General features: G+C 38.1%; 1 protein-coding gene across 1 annotated transcript; it reads right to left on the bottom strand.

Moving 5' to 3' along the window:
• Positions 1-561: 561 nt before the first annotated feature.
• Positions 562-20,068, bottom strand: REEP2 (receptor accessory protein 2). Its single transcript, XM_015817897.1, has 8 exons — positions 20,019-20,068; positions 19,419-19,491; positions 10,732-10,808; positions 9,637-9,757; positions 3,647-3,760; positions 3,203-3,350; positions 2,036-2,196; positions 562-636 (listed from the first exon to the last, which is right to left on the bottom strand). The coding sequence occupies exons 1-8, from the start codon at positions 20,048-20,050 to the stop codon at positions 562-564; spliced, it is 801 nt and encodes a 266-aa protein (XP_015673383.1). The 5' UTR covers positions 20,051-20,068.
• Positions 20,069-22,766: the final 2,698 nt, after the last annotated feature.

The following is a 22,766-nucleotide window of genomic DNA, read 5'->3' as shown; positions in this document are numbered from 1 at the left end:
AAATTCTTTGCCAAAACCCACTGAAGATGTTGCATTTGCAGCAAACTATCACTTCTCCTTCTTTCTTTCGCCAAAACAATTTTGAACGCTAGTTTTCAGTACCAGTCACCTTACTTCAGGCACTTCCCAACAATTCCCCATAGCAGCTAAATCATGACAGAGCAAGTGAAGAGCTACCAGGAGCCCTCCATGCAAATTAGAATTTCAATTGCACCCATTTTGTTTTTTTTACCAGCTTCTCTGCCAAAAGTGGTTCTAACCCTAATTAAAGAGGTATTCCAGCAAAGAGTTTCTCTACTAGGGTTACACGTGGAGAGGGAATCCCAAAACAACAGGCTATATACAGACAGATTAGCATTTTCCATCATAGAGACGAAGAGTATATAATTCCTGAGGATGGCCATCCTCTGATCTGTGTGCCAAATTTCAATCACCATCTCGCCTTGGAATGAGCTCTACAAAGCGGTAGCTGTTATGTACATGATCTCAGCTCCCATTCCTTGGAGAGTGTCCCCCACAGTGGCGGAAGAGCTCTGGGACAGACTTTCAGCTGGATTGTCCTTAGGCTGATTCACCGACAGGAGTGGAGCCTGTAGCTTTCTTCTTGGGACGGGCTTTCACTGCCTTCTGTGGAGGCTGTAAAGCAAGAGATTCACAACAGGACATTAGTTGCAAAAAAGATATTTTGAAAAACGGTTTTGTTTAATTCGCCACTGAGCTAACAGCTTCAAAACCTGAGCAGCACTGCTAAAAATGCTGATTCTTAAATCCTCTGTTTTACTACTAGTAGTACTCTAACAACTGAACTAGTAACTGTGATCTCTGGAAGTTATATAAAACAGCAGTAGCATACCTCAATTAAAAACAGAGGTAAACTTGTATACTTATTATTGTCAACATTACAGTAATACCGTTTTTTATTAGAAAGATTTTTATTGGGAAGGTGAGATAGAAATTTAATAAGTATCCAAGCAACCAGCTTAAGGGATTTTAGCATGAAAAGACAAAGATTTAAGAAAAAGGAATAGGAACCTTTCTTTCCAATCACCCCTTTAGTTCAGGTAGCAGAACTGGTTTCAAGGGTTAAGAGTTTAAACAAATATGAAGACAGAAGGCATGGATGAAGAACAGAGATGCTTATCGGTTCTGATTTTGATTTTAAAATTAGAAGAAGACATAATAATCACTAACTGGAGCTATTGCCATCACCCCCATATTTCTATGGAGGTAACATTTCAATACTAAATGCTGTAATTGTCTCAATAAAACAAAGGGAGGGAAATTGTGTCTTATTTTAATTCTTTAAACTATCCCTTCCAGTGGCATGGAGACTTCAATAATTCTGTTCTATTCCTTCTCTTCCTTCTCTGTTGAATTTTTAATAAGCAGACTGAATACTGAGTAAGCACTTTTAGTTGAACAGCCTTAAACTCCTTAACTGAATTTAATTTCTGTTTCTTTCCTGAAAACAAATTATGTCTAAAAAAAACAGAAGATGAATAAAGTTTCATCGGTGGTTGGCTAGGTTAGTCCATCCCCTTATTATAGAAGAACTAGTATAGTCAGTTAACAATCGTGACGAGAATGGTGCTTCTGCAGCCAATATTTTAACCCCCAATTGAAAAATGTATATTCTCAGTTCTGATTGTATTCAGGTGAGAATTTTCAAGGAAGAGTTTGCTCTCCAGACAGTGATGAAATTGCAATGTATACTGTAATGTTATCAAGTCAAATCATGCCACATGTTACTATTTATAAGGAAATGGTTAACCGAGGCAGGAATGTTCTTTATCAGAATGCTTTCATTTACTTAAATTCTGGCTGAGTGGAAAAATAATGTAAAACAAAATCGAAGGCTGATTTATTGGAAAATGCAGACACTGCGTTAAAGCCTTAGGGGTGAAGTAAAAAAAGTTAAAAAAAAGTGTACCATGGTGAAACATGTTTCAAGTATGATTCAAGTATTTCCACCTTTTATTGTTTAAGAAGCCGCAATTTACACATAGAGAATCCATACACCAGCAGGCCATCTCACCTCAGTCTTTATTGTTTTCTTAGGAGCTTTAAGGCTCTGGGTTCGTTTCGGAACTTTGTCTCCTGTATCATCATCAGATGGCTCAGTTCTAGAATCAGACTGTGTTCCATTATGTCTCTGAGTCATAGCCATGTCCTCAGATGAAGAGTAATAAGATGCACCTAAGGAGAAAAACAATAGTGGGGCTGCTTCCTAAAGGTAAAAAAGATACTCAAGACACAGAGGTTTTGGGAGGCAAGGGAAAAAAATGAGTATATTTATCTACGAGGAATTGAACTCGAGGTCAATGGAAATATGAAATTAAATGTATTTCTGAATCCCATAATTGAAATTCCACTCCTTTACAACAAAAGAGCAGCAGTAGCTCCACAACCCAATCTATTCCCTCCGCTCTAGGCGGCCTTTCTTTTTTGTTACTATTTTATAGTATACTTAAAAATGAATAGTAACATTTAGAATGTGAAAAGCCTGTTCATACAGTTATGAAATCAAATTCTCCGGTTCGTACACAATCTCCTTTCCAAGTCAGGTTCATTGACTGGATAAAGATCTAGATCAGGGGTAGGCAACCTTGGCTCTTTTATGACTCGTGGACTTCAACTCCCAGAATTCCTGAGCCAGCATGGCTGGCTCAGGAATTCTGGGAGTTGAAGTCCACGAGTCATAAAAGAGCCAAGGTTGCCTACCCCGATCTAGATGGATAGAGTACAAGAATACATGCCATGGTCACTATATGCTAGGAGAAGAAAACTCCTGTTTTGTATCCCGCTCTCTTTTACATGTGGCTGAGAGGGATGCCCTTTAAAAATACAGGGGAACAGATGCCCTTTGATGTGGCAGATAATATTTTCCTTTTTCCAAGAAAATGCCAGAGGTAATTACATCTTCTCTTTTAAGACAGACTCTTAAAACTTTTATACAGAGGCTCTTATACTTGCATTCACAGAACAATATAAAGCCATTTATAAAGCATTAGTGTGTAAAAATAAGTCTCTTGCCAATTCATTTCTGTAACAGGTACTGATTTTTATTTATCTGTTTTCATTTATTGTACGTTGAATTATTCTTTGCGTGTCTATGTGTTGCTTTAAATTATAAACCGCCTTCAGTGTTCAGTTTGATCTGACATATACATCAATACATTTAATAGAGACTGACTTCACTAACCTGAATCATCGATAGTTTCAAGATGGCCCTTAGAAGACGTATGCATGTGTGACTCGGGACTTTGCAAATGCATTGTGTCGTCATCTCGAATCAAAGTCAAATCTTGCATGCTGAAACTCCGAAGTTTTTCAGACAAAACCCCCTGGCCCTTTAAAACACAATTCCAAATTACAATTATCCACATGTACTGTATCAGAATGTGTCTTAAGGGGAACATTGAAAGAACCTTTGATGAAAAACTAAATACAAAGGCAAGATAATGGAGCATCAGTGACACAATCTGGATAGAAAATGAAATGACTGTCTTTTCTCTAACATGAAGAAATAGCCCGAATGGCATGTAGCTAGTTGACAGTAAGAAAATGAATGCAGTGAAGGGAAACACCAAATATTACCAAGCAGAATGGAACAAGCAGATATTAAAATAAAGACATAAGGAGTTACCTTTGCAGCTGCAGTAACTGCTGCATTTGCTGCCAGATTTAATCCTCGCTTGCCAACACGCATCATAGTTTCATAACTCCTGTCACGGGCCTGGCTAATATATTCATCTATTTCCTAGGATTTAAGTGGAGTAAGACTACGTTTAGAAATTAACATTATTTACCTATAGATTTCTAGCATAAGTTGCATACAGACAAGATTCTAAGCCTTGTGGAGTTCACTAGATCTTTATGCTTCAGGACTCAAATAGAAGGCAAATCTTCCGATTTGTCCTAATGAATCACCTTCTATCAATAATAAAATAAATTATTCCCAACTGTACTAGCAAGTATTTCTTGATTAGGATGGGCTACAAATTATCTCTAGATAATATATATCATGGGATAAGAAAAGGTATATGGAGCATATAAGAAAAATGTTATATATTCCATACCTAATTAACAATATAGTTTCCTATATAATGTTATATAGATTCCTATGTAATAATATAGTCAATGCATACTAAAATTCAGCAGGAAAGGGCCACAGAGTACCTCATACTGTATTGCTCACACTGAGATTCTGAATAGGGATCATATGATTACAAGCTAACCTATTAGAGCGAGATAAAAAGACATCAATTGATACACTATAGAAGTTTGGCATATTTTTATTTTAGATTATCGGTTTGATAAAGTCCCTGATAAATACCCAGTATGCATTGTAACAGTACATTATCTACTGTTTTAAGTGGCTGGTGTTTCATGGCTGTTTTTCAGATATTTAATCATTCTGCCTTGGTGTAAAGATTTAGTAAACAGTGTGGGCACTGGAATTCACTATTGACACTTCAATACTTCAGTGATTTTAATGATGAACTTACATGAGTACTTCAAGTTAATTTAACGTTTTCACCTTTGGTGGATATAAAACTAAAGGGCCAAGCTAGACATAACTTGACCATTTTTTATATGAAATCTAATTCCCTTATAAAGCATATAAATTTAAAAGGCCCATTTTTAATTTCAAAAAGAGTATGTATACAGATGAGGAGAACAACTACTTGTGCTCTGCTACTCAGATAAATTAATCTCAGCTCCCTCACTCATTAGTAGTGAAGCAAGCTGGGAGAAAAGTGCCTGACATCAGTAAATACGGTGAGGTAAGGCTATACTTCATGGTGTACCTACAGAGTTGAGCAACTGTGAATAGCCTGCACTCCTAGACGTGGACTATCTGACAATCAACTCGGAATATTTTCTCATTCTCCTCAAATTGCAAGGTGCTATAAATACAAATAACAGTATGCATGTTGTCTTTCCGTCATCTCGTATAAATATATGACATTACATTGTATTATAAAGACACAGGCTATTGTGCTGCATTCGTTATTTGCTCCCTGAAAAGAAATTTAAAATACAACTATTTCATCAGGTCTTCAGAAACAAAAAACTTTCCTGTAGAGTCTGGTTTTTGTTTTCTTTCCCCTAGTTCTGTTATAGAATTGGGAAAGCTAGGAGGAAGGATATGTGAGGTGTGATTGAGAGCAAATTTCACTGAGTTTAATTATAAAATGCTTTTCTGTAGCCTTGTATTAAGCACATTCTTATTTCTGTATTATATCTGCTTTATTCCCTTTCCTATTCTAAACTGTCAAAACGTATCTGTCTCCTGCTCCAATTTGTTGTAAATGGCTGGGATATTTTCTAGAACATAGTTTGTGATGCTACCAGCAATCAGGGGGTGGGAGTGTAGGAACCCATGAAAATCACTGCCATAGTACTTTCTTGCAGTGAGAGACATATGTTGGATCCCAATTCCTTCACTTTGGTTTGCAGACACTCAGTTCTGGACTTAACTCATTATATTACTTTACATTAATTTTTAATTACTCTCTTTGAGATTTTGATATGCATAAACCACATTAGGCATAGTCTACAGAAAAGGATGGATGGATAAATAATAGGTAGGCAGACAAAGAGATGGAGATAACAACAGATCACATTGAGATGAAATTGAAATACATTTAATACACATATCTGATGTTAACACCAAGAAATTTAGCTCACACAAATACTACAAATGTTACATGTATTGTAGCAAAGTTAATCATCAATATTTATAACTTTAAAAAGATCACTTACACCAATATCTTATCAGAGAAAACAAAATTGATCCTGGAAATGTTCTTTCAAATATCAATTTTCTTACTAAAGTTTACATTCTAGAAATATTTGGCAAAATATGTGGTTTTAGGAGATGGGTGATATGGAAATGTGTGAGATAGATAGATAGATAGATAGATAGATAGATAGATAGATAGATAGACAGACAGACAGACAGACAGACAGACAGACAGACAGACAGACAGACAGACAGACAGACAGACAATTTGGTATTCAAATGGAGCCATTGAATGTTTTGTACAGCACCATTGTGATGATCTAAAAGGTTAGTTGTCAAATACATTCTTGATGCCAGCCTATAGAAAGTAATTTATTTATTTATTTATTTAATCACATCTGCATAGCTGCCTGTTCACATTCTCTGGCCAATGGGACCTTCAACACGCCCCTCCTGCTGGATCTGATGAAACAGGTAGATGTAACCTTGGAGAGTCAGTCCCTCAAATATCCTGATAGGGCTTTGCTTTAAAAGTTATAACCAGCACCTTGAATTTGACCTGGAAGCAAATTGCCAACCAAAGCAGGTCGGGTGGCAGAGGTGCAACATAGGCAGATCTCACATGCATAACTCCCTCTGCTGCTGCATTTTGCTCCAGCTGAAGCCTTCAGATACTCTTCAAGAACAGCCCCATGTAGAGCATTTCCATTTGGAAGGTGGCTAGGGCATGAATAGAGCCTCCAAATTCCAGAAATGAGCGTAATGGGCGTGCCATTTGTGCAAAGGCCCTTTTAGCCATTATTGCCACCTGCTCTTTGAACAGGAGTTGTAAGTCCAGAAGAATCACCTAGTTGCACACTGGGTCTGTTAGGTTTGGGGCACGAATGTTGCTAAATCCCCAGATACAGAAGGCTCTAAAATCCAAAGCCATTCAGTCTTGCCAGGTTTCAGCTGAAATCTGTTGTTCCCATCCAGACCCCCAAAGCCTTTAGGCACCAAGAGTGTAGATAAACAGCAGCTCACCAGGGGCAGAGATGTATCATGAGCATTCTGGGTATCATCAGCCTATTGATAATACCTTACCCCATGGTGATGGATGATCTACCCAGACATTTCATGTAGATATTTAATAGGAGTAGAGAAAGTACCAAGCACTGCAGCATCCTGCATAGAGCAGGATTTCTTACTCCCGATCAACACTTACTGGAATGGTGTTGATGGTAATTTGACCAGATCATGAACTTTTAATATTTGCTATCTACCTAGTGACTTCTAGTGGTCACTAGGGCCAGTGAGTTCTGGTGCTGGATGGGCACCAAAGAGATCCAGGCTTCTTGAGTTTCCATAGGAAAGCAAGCGTATAAAAGTAACAGATCAAATCAATCAATCAATAAAAGTTCATATAGTTAATTTAAAAAAAACACCACACAGGATTCCCTACTGAGTTCACTCCCTGAACAGCAAAAACTGTAACTAACAATGAATATTTTGCAGTATAGAAAAGTAATAGTTTGAGGTATTAATTTATGCTGGAGGCTATTTCATTGAACTAAATATGAATAAATACACATGATTAAAAAGTACAGATTTGTGTACTCTAAACAAAATTAACTTACTTTGTAAACTAGTTAAGCTCTGAGAGAAACGCTAGTGCTGATGCCTGTTAACATAATTTTACCTTACTTAGAACAGAATCTTAAACAGAATCTTAAATGGAATCATTAGGCTCTTCCTTCCAAATGCATTTGATATGATCTGTGTCAAACGCATTCAGAAGGAAGAGCTTAATTATTTCCTAATTGGCACTTCTGGGTATTTTACAGTGAAGCATGAAATTTTTTAATATATAGGGATCTTTTACAGCTGATATAAAACAGTATAATGTTGATTTGTATTCAAGTACAAAAGAAACACAAATTGCAGCTTTCCGGTAGTGTGACCAACCTGTAGCTTGGAAAAGGGGGTCTTTTTTTGCATCTCTACCAACAACAACAAATCAACAAAGCAATAAATCAAGAAAATATAAAATGTATTTCATAAGATTTAAAGTTGTCTAGAGGATACAATTTGTAGCTCAGTGCATTACTACTTCCTAACATGATAAAAATTTATTTAACTGAATTCTTTTTTAACATTATTCTTTCATGCAATCATTTTCTCCATAAAGACCTAATCTCTTCTTTTACTATGATGCTGTAGAAAGTGAATCATTTGCCACCCGAAGACCAAAATTCTATGAAATTATGATAAAATAGGTGGCACAACATATTGGAGTTTTAAAAGTTAGGATCAACTTAAAGTTAACAGCAACTCTGACTTGATGCTGATTAAAGAAAATAAATTTAATATTCCAGTGAACATGATTACTCTGAAGGATGAAAAATTGCATAGCTCTTCTTACCATTTAGCAAGAGGTAGTAGCATGAACTATTTTAAAAAGGAGGCACATGACCAGAAACACTGTGAAAGCACTTTGCAAGTGACCAGAAACACTTCTGTTTGCATGGAGCATCACAGCAATTTACTCCCCAGAGCCCGATGGGTGATTTCCTGGTGTTTTTGGTCAAGTGCAGAGTGCTTTCTTGGTGTTTGTGGTCAGATGAGGAGTGCTTTTCCCAATGAGGGGCGGGTGATTTCATTGTGTTTCTGGTCACGTGCAGAGTGCTTTCATGGTGTTTCTGGTCATTGAACAATGCTTTTTCCCAACATTGGGTGGGTGACATTCAGAGTGCTTTTTCCCAACATTGTGTTTTTCGTCATGCACAGAGTGCGTTTGGACGGAGAATTGCAGCAATGTTCCTCCCCAAAGCTGACACTGATGCTGTGAGAAGAATAATGCTGTGAAGAGGGTTTTTTTTTCCAGTTTGGACTCCAAACTTTCCTGCCCATGCAGCCCCATTTCCGTGGTGCATCAGACTGCAGCTAAACGCAACTGCAAACTTTGCAATCTGCTTGTTGGGCAAGAATTTGAATGTAACTCAAAACAAACCTTTGCTTCCCAAAGCTGCCTTTATTTTCAGAGCAAGACACCCTCAAACATTAAGCAATGTGCCTTTAAAAAAAAAAAAAAAGTTGCAGGACTTCCCATTTTGAAACTCCCACCCCCGCCATTGCATCCGTGCCATTGCCTCCAACTCCACTCTCCGCCCATCCCTGCCCCCCCTCTGACAGCCTGCTCACCCAGCCAGCCGGCTCTCCAGCCAGCGGTCACAGCGAGTTATCCCCGCAGCGAAGTTTCAGTGTTGCAAAGAAATGGCGACAGCAAGTTGGCAGAGGGGACTTGGGGGTGGCGAGAAGGCTGCCCCCAGTTGGCCACATTAAACTAGCAGCATCAAGTCATCCTAGACCCCCTCAAGTAAGCTGATCCCAGGCTGACCCTAATTCCCATTAATAAGGGCAGAAAAAAATTCTCTTACATTTTTCTATCAGGTCTCATTCAACCGTGATAAAAGATTTGTTTTAGAAATTCTTCTAATGGGAATGGAATTTGGCATCCTTGCACTTATTTAGTGACGAGGAGGAGACGGAATATATGTGAAGTACATTTCATTGTACAATAATCTTTCCAATAGTCTGCAACCTCCCTCATGCCCAATAGTTTGGCTAACAACTCAGGAGGGGATTCTTCCCATCAAGCCTTTTCTGGGATGGTGCTACTTTCATCATTGCATAGGAATCCTGCCCTTGAAATATTTTTGAATAAACTCTGTCCAGATATTAGGCAGGCAATTTCGAAAGGTTATTTATGCCCAGCTCTAGATGCCATGCATTCAGCATGAATAAACATGGGCATGACAAATTTCAAAGGCTTTTTTCCCCCCCTGCAACCCAACTACATTTGAAGTGACTCAATTTTTCATGTCTGATAATTGGGCAAGCTGCAGTACCTTCTCCTTATTGGAGAGCGTTGGGTGAACAAACTTCCTGTACAGGACGCTGGATCCCTTGGTATAAGGAGAGAGCAGCCAGATCACAAATGCGATTTTCAACTCGAAATAAAAGGGAAACCTGAGAGAAATGGAAAAGCTAGAATCAAGCTCAGGTTAGAGTGAGACAAAGGTTGACAGTTCAGAATAGTACAGATGGAATAAGCAAAGGGAGAAAAAATGAACTATAGACAGAATAGAATCAATATCACAAAGCCAGCTACCTTCTATTTTCTTCATAACAACAACCTTGTGAGGTGGGTAGGACTGAGAGAGAGTGACTGGCCCAAAGTCACTCAGTCAGTTTTCGTGCCTAAAGGTGGCCTACAACTCATAGTCTCCTGGTTTAATCATTATACCAAACTGGCTCTCATTCTTTTCAAGAATGCTCTTTTCTGAAATCTCATTTCAGATTTCTTTTATAAATTTAATAAATACTCCAACAGAGCAAACATAGAATTAAGTGCCAATGATTGTACCATTTAATTTTTTTTTCAGATAACAATAAATTATCATCGCTGTGGGGATTTACATGACCAATTCTTTGCCTCAAAATCACCCAACATTCTCATCCCAGTACATAACCCATTGATTCACGTCTTTTGAACAAGTTGCCAGTAAGGTGTATTTAAACAGAACTATTACTGTAGGATTGGAGTAACAACTCTTTCCTCAGTGTGTTTTCAGAGAACAAATACTTTGATATTATTTCACAAAGCAAAAGACACTGACAAGTTGCAACAGTATGAGAAACAACCGTTTTATTCAGAGCCAGAATCCAATTTTTTTTAAAATTACTCTTGGAAGAAAGAATAATATATTTTGCCAACTTCAAACATTCAATTTATGAGATATATCATATGTGATAACAGCAAATAAATATTTCCGCCAAACATTTAAAATAAAAAAGATTTTGGAAAAAAACATTCAAAGCAGTCAAGAATGAGAAAATAGAATACTTTACTGAAACACTTCACAATACAATTGTCAGTTTTAGATGAATGGTTTAAAAATATTACAGTATCAAGTAGTTCCTATCACTGGTAAAGAACTCACCAAGACAGAATGATGTCTGTGAGCGTTTCTGCTGTGGTGAAGAAGGCAAATACAATCCAATACATCATCCATTTAACCTGCAAGGTAACCATTGCATTAAAAGTATGCTGAACATTCGGCCTTCTCTTAAAACAAATATTTCATTTATAGGTACCAAACATTCTGAGCAATTTTTTCTCATACATAAAAACAAATATTTACACAAACATCACTTTATAATTCATAGTTTGTAAGCAAAGTTTGTCATGCATGTTCTTCCTTTGCCACCCCACCCCCTTTAACGCCCTCAAATTTTATTTACTTCAAACATTGAAGCCTGGCAATGTAGTATATAACTGATATATTTACCGTCCAATAGCTTGTCTAATGAGAGGTAACATTGGAAGCAGAGGGGATTTCATCAAAAGATGAAATCCATGGAATTTTTCTGCTAATGGAACTTCTCCATTACCCCAAGGATGGGGGAAAGCTTTTTGTAATCCTCTGCATTTTTTTTCAAAACTTGTTTAAAAGCTTAGGAACCCTAAGTGGCATATTTAGAGTTACAGAAAACCAGAGAGTTCTCCAAAAGAGTGCAACAAGTATTTAGGATGAAAACGTATTACCTAAAAGACCCACATCAGCTTCATGATTCAACACAGCAATTAACAACTGATATTGTTTTATTACAACGTACTCCATACAGGTAGTCCTCGACTTACAACAGTTCACTAAGTAACTGGTTTAAGGTACAACGGCACTGAAAAAAGTGACTTATGACTGTTTTTCTCATTTAGGACCCATTGCAGCATCCCTGTGGTCACCTGATCAAAATTTAGATGCTTGGCAACTGAGTCACATTTATGACCGTTGCAGTGGCCCGGGGTCATGTGATCTGCTTTTATGGCCTTCTAACAAGCAAAGTCAATGGGAAAACCAGTTTCACTTAACCATGTTACTGATTTAACAACTGCAGTGATTTGCTTAACAACTGTGGCAAGAAAGGTTGTAAAATGGGGCAAAATTCACTTAACAAATGTTTTACTTTGCAACCAGAATTTTGGGCTCTCCTGTGGTCGTAAATCGAGGTCTACCTATATAGCAGATATTTGTATGCCAGCATCTTGATTGCCGGCAGGCAGGCAGGCAGCCGGCCGGGCGCTAGCTCCCCCTGCTGTTCATTAAATAAGAGTGTAAGAAGATTAGCAGAGCCCAACAATATCATATGTCTGGTCCAGCATAATGTTAGAAAGAAGTCAAACAAATCCTAGAAATTAGACTACAGCCAGCTTTCATTGTGCTGGCTAAAAATTGCTTTCTCAATGTATAGTATAAAACAGGTTATTATTTTTAACATTTTGGAGGAATATATCAAGGCTAACAATAATTGATAGCAGTACTAGACAAATACCAATCCTCTGTCTAGATTTCTTCATAGGGCTTTTTTTGTCATAGAATGCACCGGAACAGAGTTCCGGCACCTTTTTTCAATGGATTTTCCAGAGTTGCGTTCTTTTCCTATTGTTTTCCTTCCTATCCTCGTTTGTTTTTGAAAATGCCCGCTGGCAGTACGGTGCGAGCGGGGTCCCCTCCGGCGTTGTTTGCCTCCTCTAGGAGGAGCCATGAGGCGCCGGAGCACTACAGCCAGAGCGTGGTTTGATTGGCTGGATCGGACCATGTGGTGTGGAAGCCGATGGTGGCGGTGGGAGACACATAAACATGGAGGCCATCTTTCACGAGAGGGTGAGTGTGCCTTTTGCCTTCCCTTACAGAAGGTGGGGTGTGAGGTTAAAAAGAGGCGAAGCGAGAGGAATGAACGGCAGCTGGTGTGGAAGCTTGCCCGACAGTGAAACTTTGCTGTTTCGGTTCCTTGGGTAGTTCAAAGGCTGGGATGTCTACGAAAATCTCTTTTTAGTCTTTTATACTTTATATTCAAACTGCAGAAGGGAAGAATAAGAATAAAGCCAATGTCTTGTGATTTGGAAGTATTATTATTAATACTAATATATATTAATTATGTATTGGTCAGATGTAAAGGAGACCTACAGTATGAGGTTTAATCAGATCTATTTATTAAATTGGGTTTAACTTAAAAGTAAATTAAAAGTAATCTGTTCACTGACAAAGTTTCAACTTTAATTTGTTTCAAGTCAAAATCCATATTAAACTCCAAATGTAAATTTTTCCATCTTATTTGACAACTTCTTAAAAATAATTCATTCTTTTACAAGCAATCAAATTTTGTTTTATTGGGCCAATTTCGTTCCACATAGAAAGCTGTCATTTCCACTCATTAAACTAAATGGGTATGCCAGTGGTAAATGTCCCAAAAGATTAATAAAATGTTGTAATTTAAAGCCACACAATGCATGGTAACATTAATAGTATTAACTTACCTTGAACAAAATCCCAGTCTTTTAGATACACTAAAAATTGAAGAGGTTTTTTTTTCAACTACAAAGGTAAACCTTGTAGGGTAGGCAAGGCGGGTTGTATGACGTGTGTGAGTTCCGGCACTTTTTTTTTTTTTTTTACAAAAAAGCACTGTTCATAACCATCTAAATGCGTGACTGTCCCAAAGGTGCTTTTTCAATAAGCAGCTAGACTTTCTTTGTTTTTTCTTGAGACATTTCACTTCTCATCCAAGAATGCTTCTTCAGTTCTGAATAAATGGTGGAGAGTGGAAGGATTTATATTTCTTGCAGTGATCTGGTTGTTAGCATTCTTTCTGAGAGTAGTTGAGGCATTTGGAGGTTTATCTGTGCCCTCAGAATACACCTGAATAATGTAAATGGGTGTGGAACCTTCTTGGAGCTTCTTGAAAGGCTGCCTTTTGAAAAAGCAATTTTAGGACAACCATGACCTGGATGACTGAGAATCTCCATAGACATTTAGGTGTGTAACTGTTGTATCTTTGTACCATCACTGAATCTTCCCACATTTAACTTCATCTGATAAAATTATAGTTATTAAACTCTTAAGGAAAACAAAATCAAAAAGTAAGTCTGAAGATTTCCAGAAGGATCTTTATAACCTGGGTATGTGACCAACCAAATTATGAATGTGATTCAATTGAAATATATGTAAACAGATACATGCTTAAGCAAAAGAACCCTATCTTCACATCTACACTGACAGAATCTGACCTATCTGTAACCAACCAGGAAAAAAAATATATCGGGATCATACTGGATAATTGTGCTGAGACAGTGCACATGAAGTATAAAATATGCAAATTCTGAAGAAAAGAACTGAAAATAAAAATGTCAATATTGTAATGTTCTTATTTAAATTAATATCTGATTTAGAATATTGTATACAGTTTTGGTTGTACAGTTGAAAAAGGGTATAATGGAGCTGGAAAAAGTGCAAGAGAGGAATATTTGTCTGTCTCCTAGTTGCAAACATTCCAGTAGAATCTAGTTGGCAGCTGTGAGAAACAAAGTGCAGACCTAAGATGGGCCTGGTCTGATCCAGCAGAATTGTTTTTCTTTCTTTCTTATGAACATGTGTTCTAATATTACAAAGAAAAAGAATTATCAACAGTCAGGTCCAAACATTAACCTAACCCTTTACCCATCTCCATTCTAAACTATTGCATAATATTATTTCCTAATTAGAGAGCTTTTTTAGTTTCCAATCATATAAACCACAAGGAAGCTATTGAAAATATCTTTTGAACAACTGATCCAGACTTGCAAATGCCTGTTCTAACTATAAAAAGATAAATCCTCCCTCCAATTGAGTTTAACTCCTTGTGACTACACAGATAAAATCACAGCATTTTCATGGCAATAGTGCAGAGCTTACCATTGCTTCTTTTCCAGGATGTTTTTCAACTTTCCAGTCTAGCCTATAGTCTTTTAATTCCCTGGTAGGCTCTCATTCAATTCAGGCTAGGCCTGTCTACCTCTGAATCCAGACAATGTTACTGTCATTTTGTAAGCTATGAAAACCATTTTATTCAGACAGGCTTTCAAAACTCAGTAGTGGCCGAGTTTGGGTCTTATATCTGGCTTCAAAATTAAACTCTTTGAATTGCTTATACTCCTCTTTGCAGTATTTGGGTCAAAACAGAGTAAATACAAAACAATAACCAAATTATAATAAGATGAAAGTAAATAAGCACTATCATAATTTTCAATAATACCATAACTATCAATGCAATTCCTAGTACCACACCTTCATGAGCAATTTCCACACCATTCCCAAAGGCCCTCTGAAAGAGCAAGCACATTTTTTCATCTCTGGAGCTGCACTATTACCAAGAAGGGAGGTCACCAAGGGGCAGGCTTGTCCTTTGGGTCCCTCCGGCCATCTTCCCTATGAAAACATACCAGACAGGCAGATTCCATTCACAGAAAGCAATTTTGGGGACACTCGGTTTATTAACACATCAAAGTAATATCCAGCAGAATGAACTGTATCTGGAAGCCTATTGGCAACCAGTGGAATCCCATATTAGAGGTATACGACAAACTGAAATGAGTCAATCTCTATTTGAGTTGCTACACTCTGGATGGTGTATCTTCTAAATGAATTTCAAGAGCAGCAATATGTATAATAAATAATGGTAATCCAAAAGTGAAGTGATAAAAGCATGAGTATTGTATCAAAGCCTCCCAGTTAAGGAATGTCCACTATCTCCTTCCACTTCTCAATCAACAATTCCTACTCTTCCAATATCTCCGCATATATTTCTGTTCTTCCAGCTTGGTTTCTGTCAACTACAAATTTTCCCAAACTGATCAGATTATCTCATGTAGGTTACAGTGCTTTCTGCTCTTTCCACCTGCTAGTTTTTTCTTCATGGATACTTATTCACAAGGAGTAGCTTTAACAGCAACCATGGTTTGTGGAATGTTATTTAATGCTGTATTTGGCATGTGTTCATATTTAATCATATGGATTGCTGGACAGTTGTAATTTGTTTCTACTGCATGTGATTAGAAGCAAACTGCAATTAGGTGAATTTTCTAGTTTCTGATACACAATTTCCTAAGATTTGGGGTATAGAATATCTAAATATTATATATTTTTATATTTATAAAATATAATACTTTATAATAAATATACAGTCTTTGGTAGAAAATAAATAAAAGGTTAGTGAGGTGATGCTGAAAAGTTGTTGGTATTCCTAATCTATAGCAATTTAGGTATAGTTTTGTGTCATCATTCTGGGTAATCAACAGATTTTCATGCCTAATTTAGATTCTAGTGGCAGAAATGCATTTTGAACTCTGATCCTTTTAAGTCAGGATCAGCGACATAAGCCTGAAACCTAGTTTAGAGACTGACACAGATGATTATCACTGAGAGATAGTCTACCCTGAAAACTGGACAATTGGTATTGAAGGCCATTTATGGACAATGGTCACTGACATAATTGTCCGCATTTAGTTTTTGTATTTTGAAGAGCAATCAAAAGCATTTACAATGGTCACATTCTGTGGCAGGAATAATGACTTTACTATAGAAAGACACAAATAATAACTGTTTTATTTTCAATCTTATTCCAATCATTTCTTAGTACGGAATTTGCCTTTTTCCACTGCCAGTTCATACTTAGTAAGTTTTGTAAGTTTTCTATTGTACACTTAAGACTTCTCCGAGATGGTAAAGATAATTTTTGACTGGGAGCTATTATAACATGGGTAGCTGAATACATGATTTAAATAAATAAAATAATTACAGATAGTTTTTCAGGACAGGCAACATACGCTAAGTAGCAGAAGCCTAGGAGCCCTACTTTATATAAGTTCCTTTATTATTTTACCATGCTTAGTTTGGGCTGCCCTAAAGGAAAATGTCCTGTCAGATTACGTAAGATTCTTTCAGTTACATCTTCTGTTACAACATCTGCCCACCCCCTTCCTACTGAGACAAGTTTTAAAGAAATGCTTAACAAACTGCGATCAATAAGCTGCTGATATGCCCAATGTCTCACTTGAGTTTCCTGACATTATTGTATTTTAATTACTACATTTTACTATTGTATTTTAATAGACATCTACCTTATACAGTCAAGATTTTAAATTCTTGTAATGATTGAGTTGGGACAAAAATCTCTATACAAGTACACATGTAGTTAGAATCAGATATAGTAGTAGTCTCCGAGTCAAGCAGTTTTAAAAGGGGGTAGGTCAAATTCATGGAGGATGGGCTATTAATAGCTACTAGTTTTGATGGCTGTTGTTACTTCTGGAATTATAGGTAGCATGCCCTGAGTATCAGCTGCATCATACTCCTGAAGAGGTCTCTCCTTCTTCTTCTCCTCTTTAGTACTGTAAACAAAGCACCAATCTACAGGATCTTATTTATCTCCAAAAATGCCCCTAAATACTGTGAAGACGTAAAGTATATGTGTTTTTAGAAAATAAAAATGGTGGATGATTGCAGTTTATTAATTTCCTTGCAAGCCTAGCCAAAAAAAAAGGCAATGATAATTTTGGGATGAAAGCAGAGCTTCATAGCCCAGAAAGAATGACAGGAAACCTCTCCACCAGTTTGCTTCTGGTAAATTGGTATTTTGTACCAGCTTATATTAATAGTGGTTTTATAAATGGGTAAGTTTTCCCTGACAGCCATTTTCACTCCAGACAGGGTTTCACAATGTCAAATGGGTGCCTGGCCTAAAAAGATTGGAACTCTTGGTTTCTTCCAGAATATTTAGAACTGTCTTTCTTCCTCCATATATTGTCCCCACAGGATGTTTCAATTTTTTGTGGAACTTATGAGCAATCCACAACTTTTCATTTGTGTGGGCTTCAGAACAATCCTGGTTTGGTACCAGTAATATTAAACAGGTAATTCATAGCATTAAAAGATTTTTGGGGTGAGTTTGGCCAAAATAAAGAGGCTTCTGCAGTTTACGGTTCCAGACAACGGACACACATTTTAGCCTTCCATGATGGTAATATTGCCACCTCACCGGTCCCATTTTATGACTCTTGGGACAAAAAAAAGAGACAGTCATTAAAAAGTTTGTATAGTGGGCCTATTCTAAGTAAGTAACTAAAGCTTTAGAATACCATGACAAAGGCTTTTTCAGCATTTCCTTGGTGGAACAATCTTTGGAAGGAAGAAAATCTCAAGAGTCATACTATTAATTGTTTTAATAAAAAGGACAAATGTGTTGCATGACGTATCTTGCTAGTGCATTTGACAGATGTCTTTAATGTTCATTTATTTTGAAAGGGCAAAAGCTTTTTTTGAGTTATCTTTTTGATGAAAAACATCTTTTTGATGAAAAACAAATTCAGGACAGCTAAATAATGTAAATATCACATAACCAAAACTGGCACAAGCATTCTCTTTATAAGAATAATGTATACTTCTGCTTTCTAGTTTCCTCTCAGAACAAGCATGGCCTTAAACATTGGAAGCATGGGTATCACAAAGAACAAACACACAAAGACATATGCTCTGGGAAGTCCCATGTTGTTACCTCAACATCAAGTTAAAAGTTCTCAGAAAAAGCATGAAATACTGAAAGTAGCTCAAATTTGGCATATCCATGCTAGGCCCACAATAATTTCATATCTGTTTATGAAAGCTAACAATGTGAAAGTTGAAATGTTGCTGGATACCAGAATCAGTGTTATCACAAATATTTTGCAATTTGCAAACTTCTAAAAGCTGCTCCAAGAAGACTTTTAGTCCAGATTGTCAAATGCAGCCAATTGATTATTTCTTGCTACCCAGAGTCATTGAGAGTTTGATTGAATGCAAGTTCAATAAATAAAAATGATCCTACAAAGAAAGTATATACTTCATTTTGCATAGCAAAGCATGAAACAACAAAATAAGAAGCATATATGTAAAAAAGCAGCACTGAGACTGATTTCAATCTTTCCCATACTTCTTTCTGTTCCAGTTCTTTACCTATTTCTCATTATTCCTGACACATATTCTTCTGCTTTAACTTCCCTATAGCAAAAACAGTCTATTAACCTTTTCATGAATTGCTAAAAGTGGTCTAGGGATGTTCAATACTGTATTTTACAGTCCAATTAAGAACCTTCATTTTAAATAGATTTTTGTTTCTTAATTTCATAATAATTGTCAGGCAACACACCCAGTGCTAAGTACTTGGGACAATCCTCCAATATTCCAGTGCTGCAATAAAATCCCCCCTCCCACTAAAATCGGCAACAAAACTGAGCATTGGGTTTTCACCAGTGACATTAAAAAGCACTTTTAGCCTCCCATGCTTTTTGCAAACATGTTAGTGACATAGTCATTGTTTTAATGTGCAAACTACAGTGTTTAAGTTGGCTGAAGCCTGCAAGATGGTAGCTATTCTGAAGACAGTGGTACCATTAGAAACATGATGCTTTGGAATAGCTTGTAGTTTATATTGGCTGTAACTTTTACAACATTAAAAGCAAGAAGCGATTAGCTGAAGAAGCATATAGTGACATCATCAGCTTATCTAGTGTGTGTGTGTGTGTAGTCATTATATGGGAAATTGCTTAAGAGCAGAACAAGCATGTCAGTTCTATCCCACAGTATGTTCACATCAAATAAATAAGATCTTTTTTTAAACTAACATATTAAACAAGAATACAAAAAAGTAAAATCTCAAGCTTCCTTGCCCATTCACAAAACCTGGTCATTTTCCGAGCAGGAGACAAATCATGAATACCAAAATCATGGCAGAGAAAGATGAATTCTTAAAATAAATATGATGGCTTCCTTGCACTTACATATTCTTTCACATTTTTCGTCTTCACAGCTTTGTAAGAAGAATAGGCAGGATACAGGGTGCCAAAAACCAGACTGCAACCAGAGGTTGGTTTGTTTTTTTTAAAAAAGAAAATGGGGAGGGGGGGGTGGAGAAGAGAGAGAGTGAGGTTCCAGTTATTCAGGGTGGGCGTCAGACTCTCGCAAACCTGGGCGACTTCCAATCCCCACCCCCCACCGGCCCATCGAGCAGGCCGAGCAACGAGGCGCTTTGCTCTTCACCTGCTGCATCCACAGTTCCCTTCCTCGTCGCCCAGGCCCGTCAGGCTGGCTCAGCCGACTGTCTATTTCGCGGCACTTTCCTCCCCAAGGGAGCGAGGGATCCCCGGACATCAGGCAACGCCCCGTCTGGTTTCTCCGCCGCCAGATTCAGGGTGAGGAGCGCTGGCCTCCCTCCCGCAAGCTGCCCCGGGGAAGAAAGGGGGGGGGCGGCGTGCTAAAGCCCCGGGGAAGGCAGCCCTGCCGACGGCGCGAGCCCCCTGTCCCCATCTTCATCCCGTTGCCTGGCAACAGCACAGAGAGAGAGCCTCCCGCCCAGCCGCCCTCCGCCCTCGCGCTCTTACACCACCAGCCGGGAGATGATCCAGGACACCATGGCAAAGGCGAGGAGGCCCGGACTCCTCCGGCAACGGCGGCGGCGGCAGCAATCGGGAGCTGGCTTTCAGCACCAGCTGCAGCAGCAGCAGCAGCAGCAGCGAAAGAAAGCGGGGCGCTCTTAAAGGGCAGGTTTCTGCAGCAAGCGTCGCCCCGCCCCGTTTCCTTAAAGGGGAGGGGCTACCGGCGCGTCGGAGGGAAAAGAGCCGCGGACCGCATCCCGGCGAAGTCGACTGGGTGCGCGCGCCCTTCTCTTCCCGGTAGCAGACCCTGAACTGGGTGGGCCGGCCGGCCGGCATTGCGTCAAACGAGACTCCTTGCTGGCTAAAAGACCGGAGTCCGCCGTAGAGCAAAGCGGTGCGAGTGTAACGTTAAGCCCTCCTTCAGCCTTACAAGACCTGGAGTGGCTACTCTGAAAGGTTTACCCCAGGGCAACATTCGGCGTAGGCTAAAGCCCCTTTAATCCCCAGCGGGATTAGCACGCCTTTTCACGAGGGTTTTCATCGTGCGTGATAGGACGACAAAAAGCACTCAAACGCAGGGGAAGGAGAGAAAATGACACTCTGCCCTGAAGTTAAGAGAAAGAAACGCGGCAGCGTGCACACACTTGCACGAAGAGTAGTCTATATAGTAGGGAAGTACTGTATAGTAAGCTGGTGCTGTCAAACTTGCAGTATTTGGAACTATGTTTGTTGACAAGCCAGTAATCAGAAAAATAACATCTGGCCTAGCTATTGCCCCCCCCCTGCAAATTACCCTTCTTATGGTTGGAGTACAACATTCATAAAGAGCTGAGGACCATCTCATAGCATATTTTGCTGTTCACACTCTAGATAAGATAACCTTTATTGTCATTTTTTTTTACTGTGGGCACAACGCACACATCAAAAATGAAATTTAGTTGCCGACTCTCAAAGTGAAACACATACATGACGCACACCTCTCAATATATGATTCTCTTGCCACATCTGAAATTGTGCTAGCAAAAATGAAAGACTAGAAAGATGACCAACTGTAGTACATCCAGTGAGATTAAGAAAATCATAGGAAGAGAATAATAAGGAGGGACTAGGAACTAATGCAACACTCTGCAATGTGCAGGAAAAGCAATTAATCCTTGAGAGATGGCTGTCTCTCTCTTGTGATGTTCAATAAATGGACAAGGTTTTTTTTAATCTAGAAGAGATAGACTAAGTTGTTAAAAGGCAAACTTAAAAAAAAACTTAAGCCAAAAGTGGAAACATGGCCAGATTTCCCTTGCAGCTATCTTAATATAATTTTTTCCATGTTGGTTTCATGCACTTCCGTTGTGTAAGTGGTAGAAACAGAACCATAATCAAACTTTAAGCAGGAGAGACAATGCCAGCAGCAGCTTTGAAAGCATTGATTTTGGAGCCAGAAATTAATTTTAAGAGTTCACTCCTCTGTAGATGAACTATATTTAAAAGATGTTATGGAAGATTAAGACTGATCTGAATGCAGATTTAAAAATGACAGGCTACAAGAATAATATGGAAAATTATAGTACACTGGACCTACAAAAGGAATCAGAATCAGAATAGAGCTGGAAAGGCTCTTTGAGGTCTTCTAGTCCAACCCCCTACTCAAGCAGATAACTGATGTCTTAATAATTAAAAGGGATATACAAATAACAAATCGAGTGATCTAGATAATTTTTGGATATTTCAGATAACAAAAGAAGTTGTTAAAGCTCTGAAATTTGTGAGTAGGGACAAAAGAAAAGTAATCAAGTTCTAGGACACTATTTGAAGGGAGATTAAGACTGTTAACAACAAATACAAAGTTCGTTTATTTAAATTGGTTATCTTGTGATGAAGGGGGAAGTATTTTTTTTACATATTTCTTTTTATTTTTCAATTTTTTTCTGTACTTTTTAAATTTGTATTAACTTTTATTTTTGGAAAAAGGAAGTAGGCATTCTATTCTGTATTATTTAGATCACCATCTCAAACCTGTGTACAATTCTGGAAATCGCAATTTAAGGAAAATTCAGACAAATTAGAATAGTTTTGTAGAAGGGAAACAAGGAAAGAAAGAAAAGCACTGAGATCTGGATATGGCTGTATCAGCCTTCAAGCCTGGGACATAAGACAAGAATAGATTATCATGAAAGTTACCAGTTTCATAAATGTAAAGAATTCTAGCTACAATTAGATGCAGACTTTAAACCAAATTTGCTCTTCAAATAAATGATGCAAAGAAAGTACAAATATGAATTGAGAAACAGTGCTATAAAAGATGCAAACAGGGGGGAAGGGGACGAAGGGGGTAGAGTTATATAAAATTTGGTGTATTACTATGTTAAAGAGAAATAATGTAAATTTTTGTGTGTGTGTGTGTGAAGAGAAGGTGGTTGGCTGGTACCCCCAAACTGCATCCGAAGGTTGAGGAAAAGAAGGAGGAGGGATGTGTAGGGTAGTTGGAAGAGAAAGAGGAGAGAGGTGTGGGTAGGAGGGGAGGAAAGGAGAGGGAAGTAGGTAGGAAGGGTGAAAGAGAGGGTGGATGCGGGGTGGGGGGACTGCCGATCACCTCCGAAAATAAGATGTTTAATAGGGGTTTTTTTCCTTTTTTTATGTGCACCATATTTGTATTAACTTGTTTATTTGAAAATTAATAAAATTTGTAAAACGAAAACAAAAAGATGCAAACATGTTAACTTTCTTTTGCATCCTTTTTTTTTCCTGGGCTCTGTGAAT

This window comes from Protobothrops mucrosquamatus, unplaced genomic scaffold (genome assembly GCF_001527695.2).
Source record: "Protobothrops mucrosquamatus isolate PMUCROS unplaced genomic scaffold, P.Mucros_1.0 scaffold653, whole genome shotgun sequence".
Taxonomy (NCBI): Eukaryota; Metazoa; Chordata; class Lepidosauria; order Squamata; family Viperidae; genus Protobothrops; species Protobothrops mucrosquamatus.
Note: the sequence above shows the minus strand (reverse complement) of the source record. Positions and strands in the feature narration are given on the sequence as shown.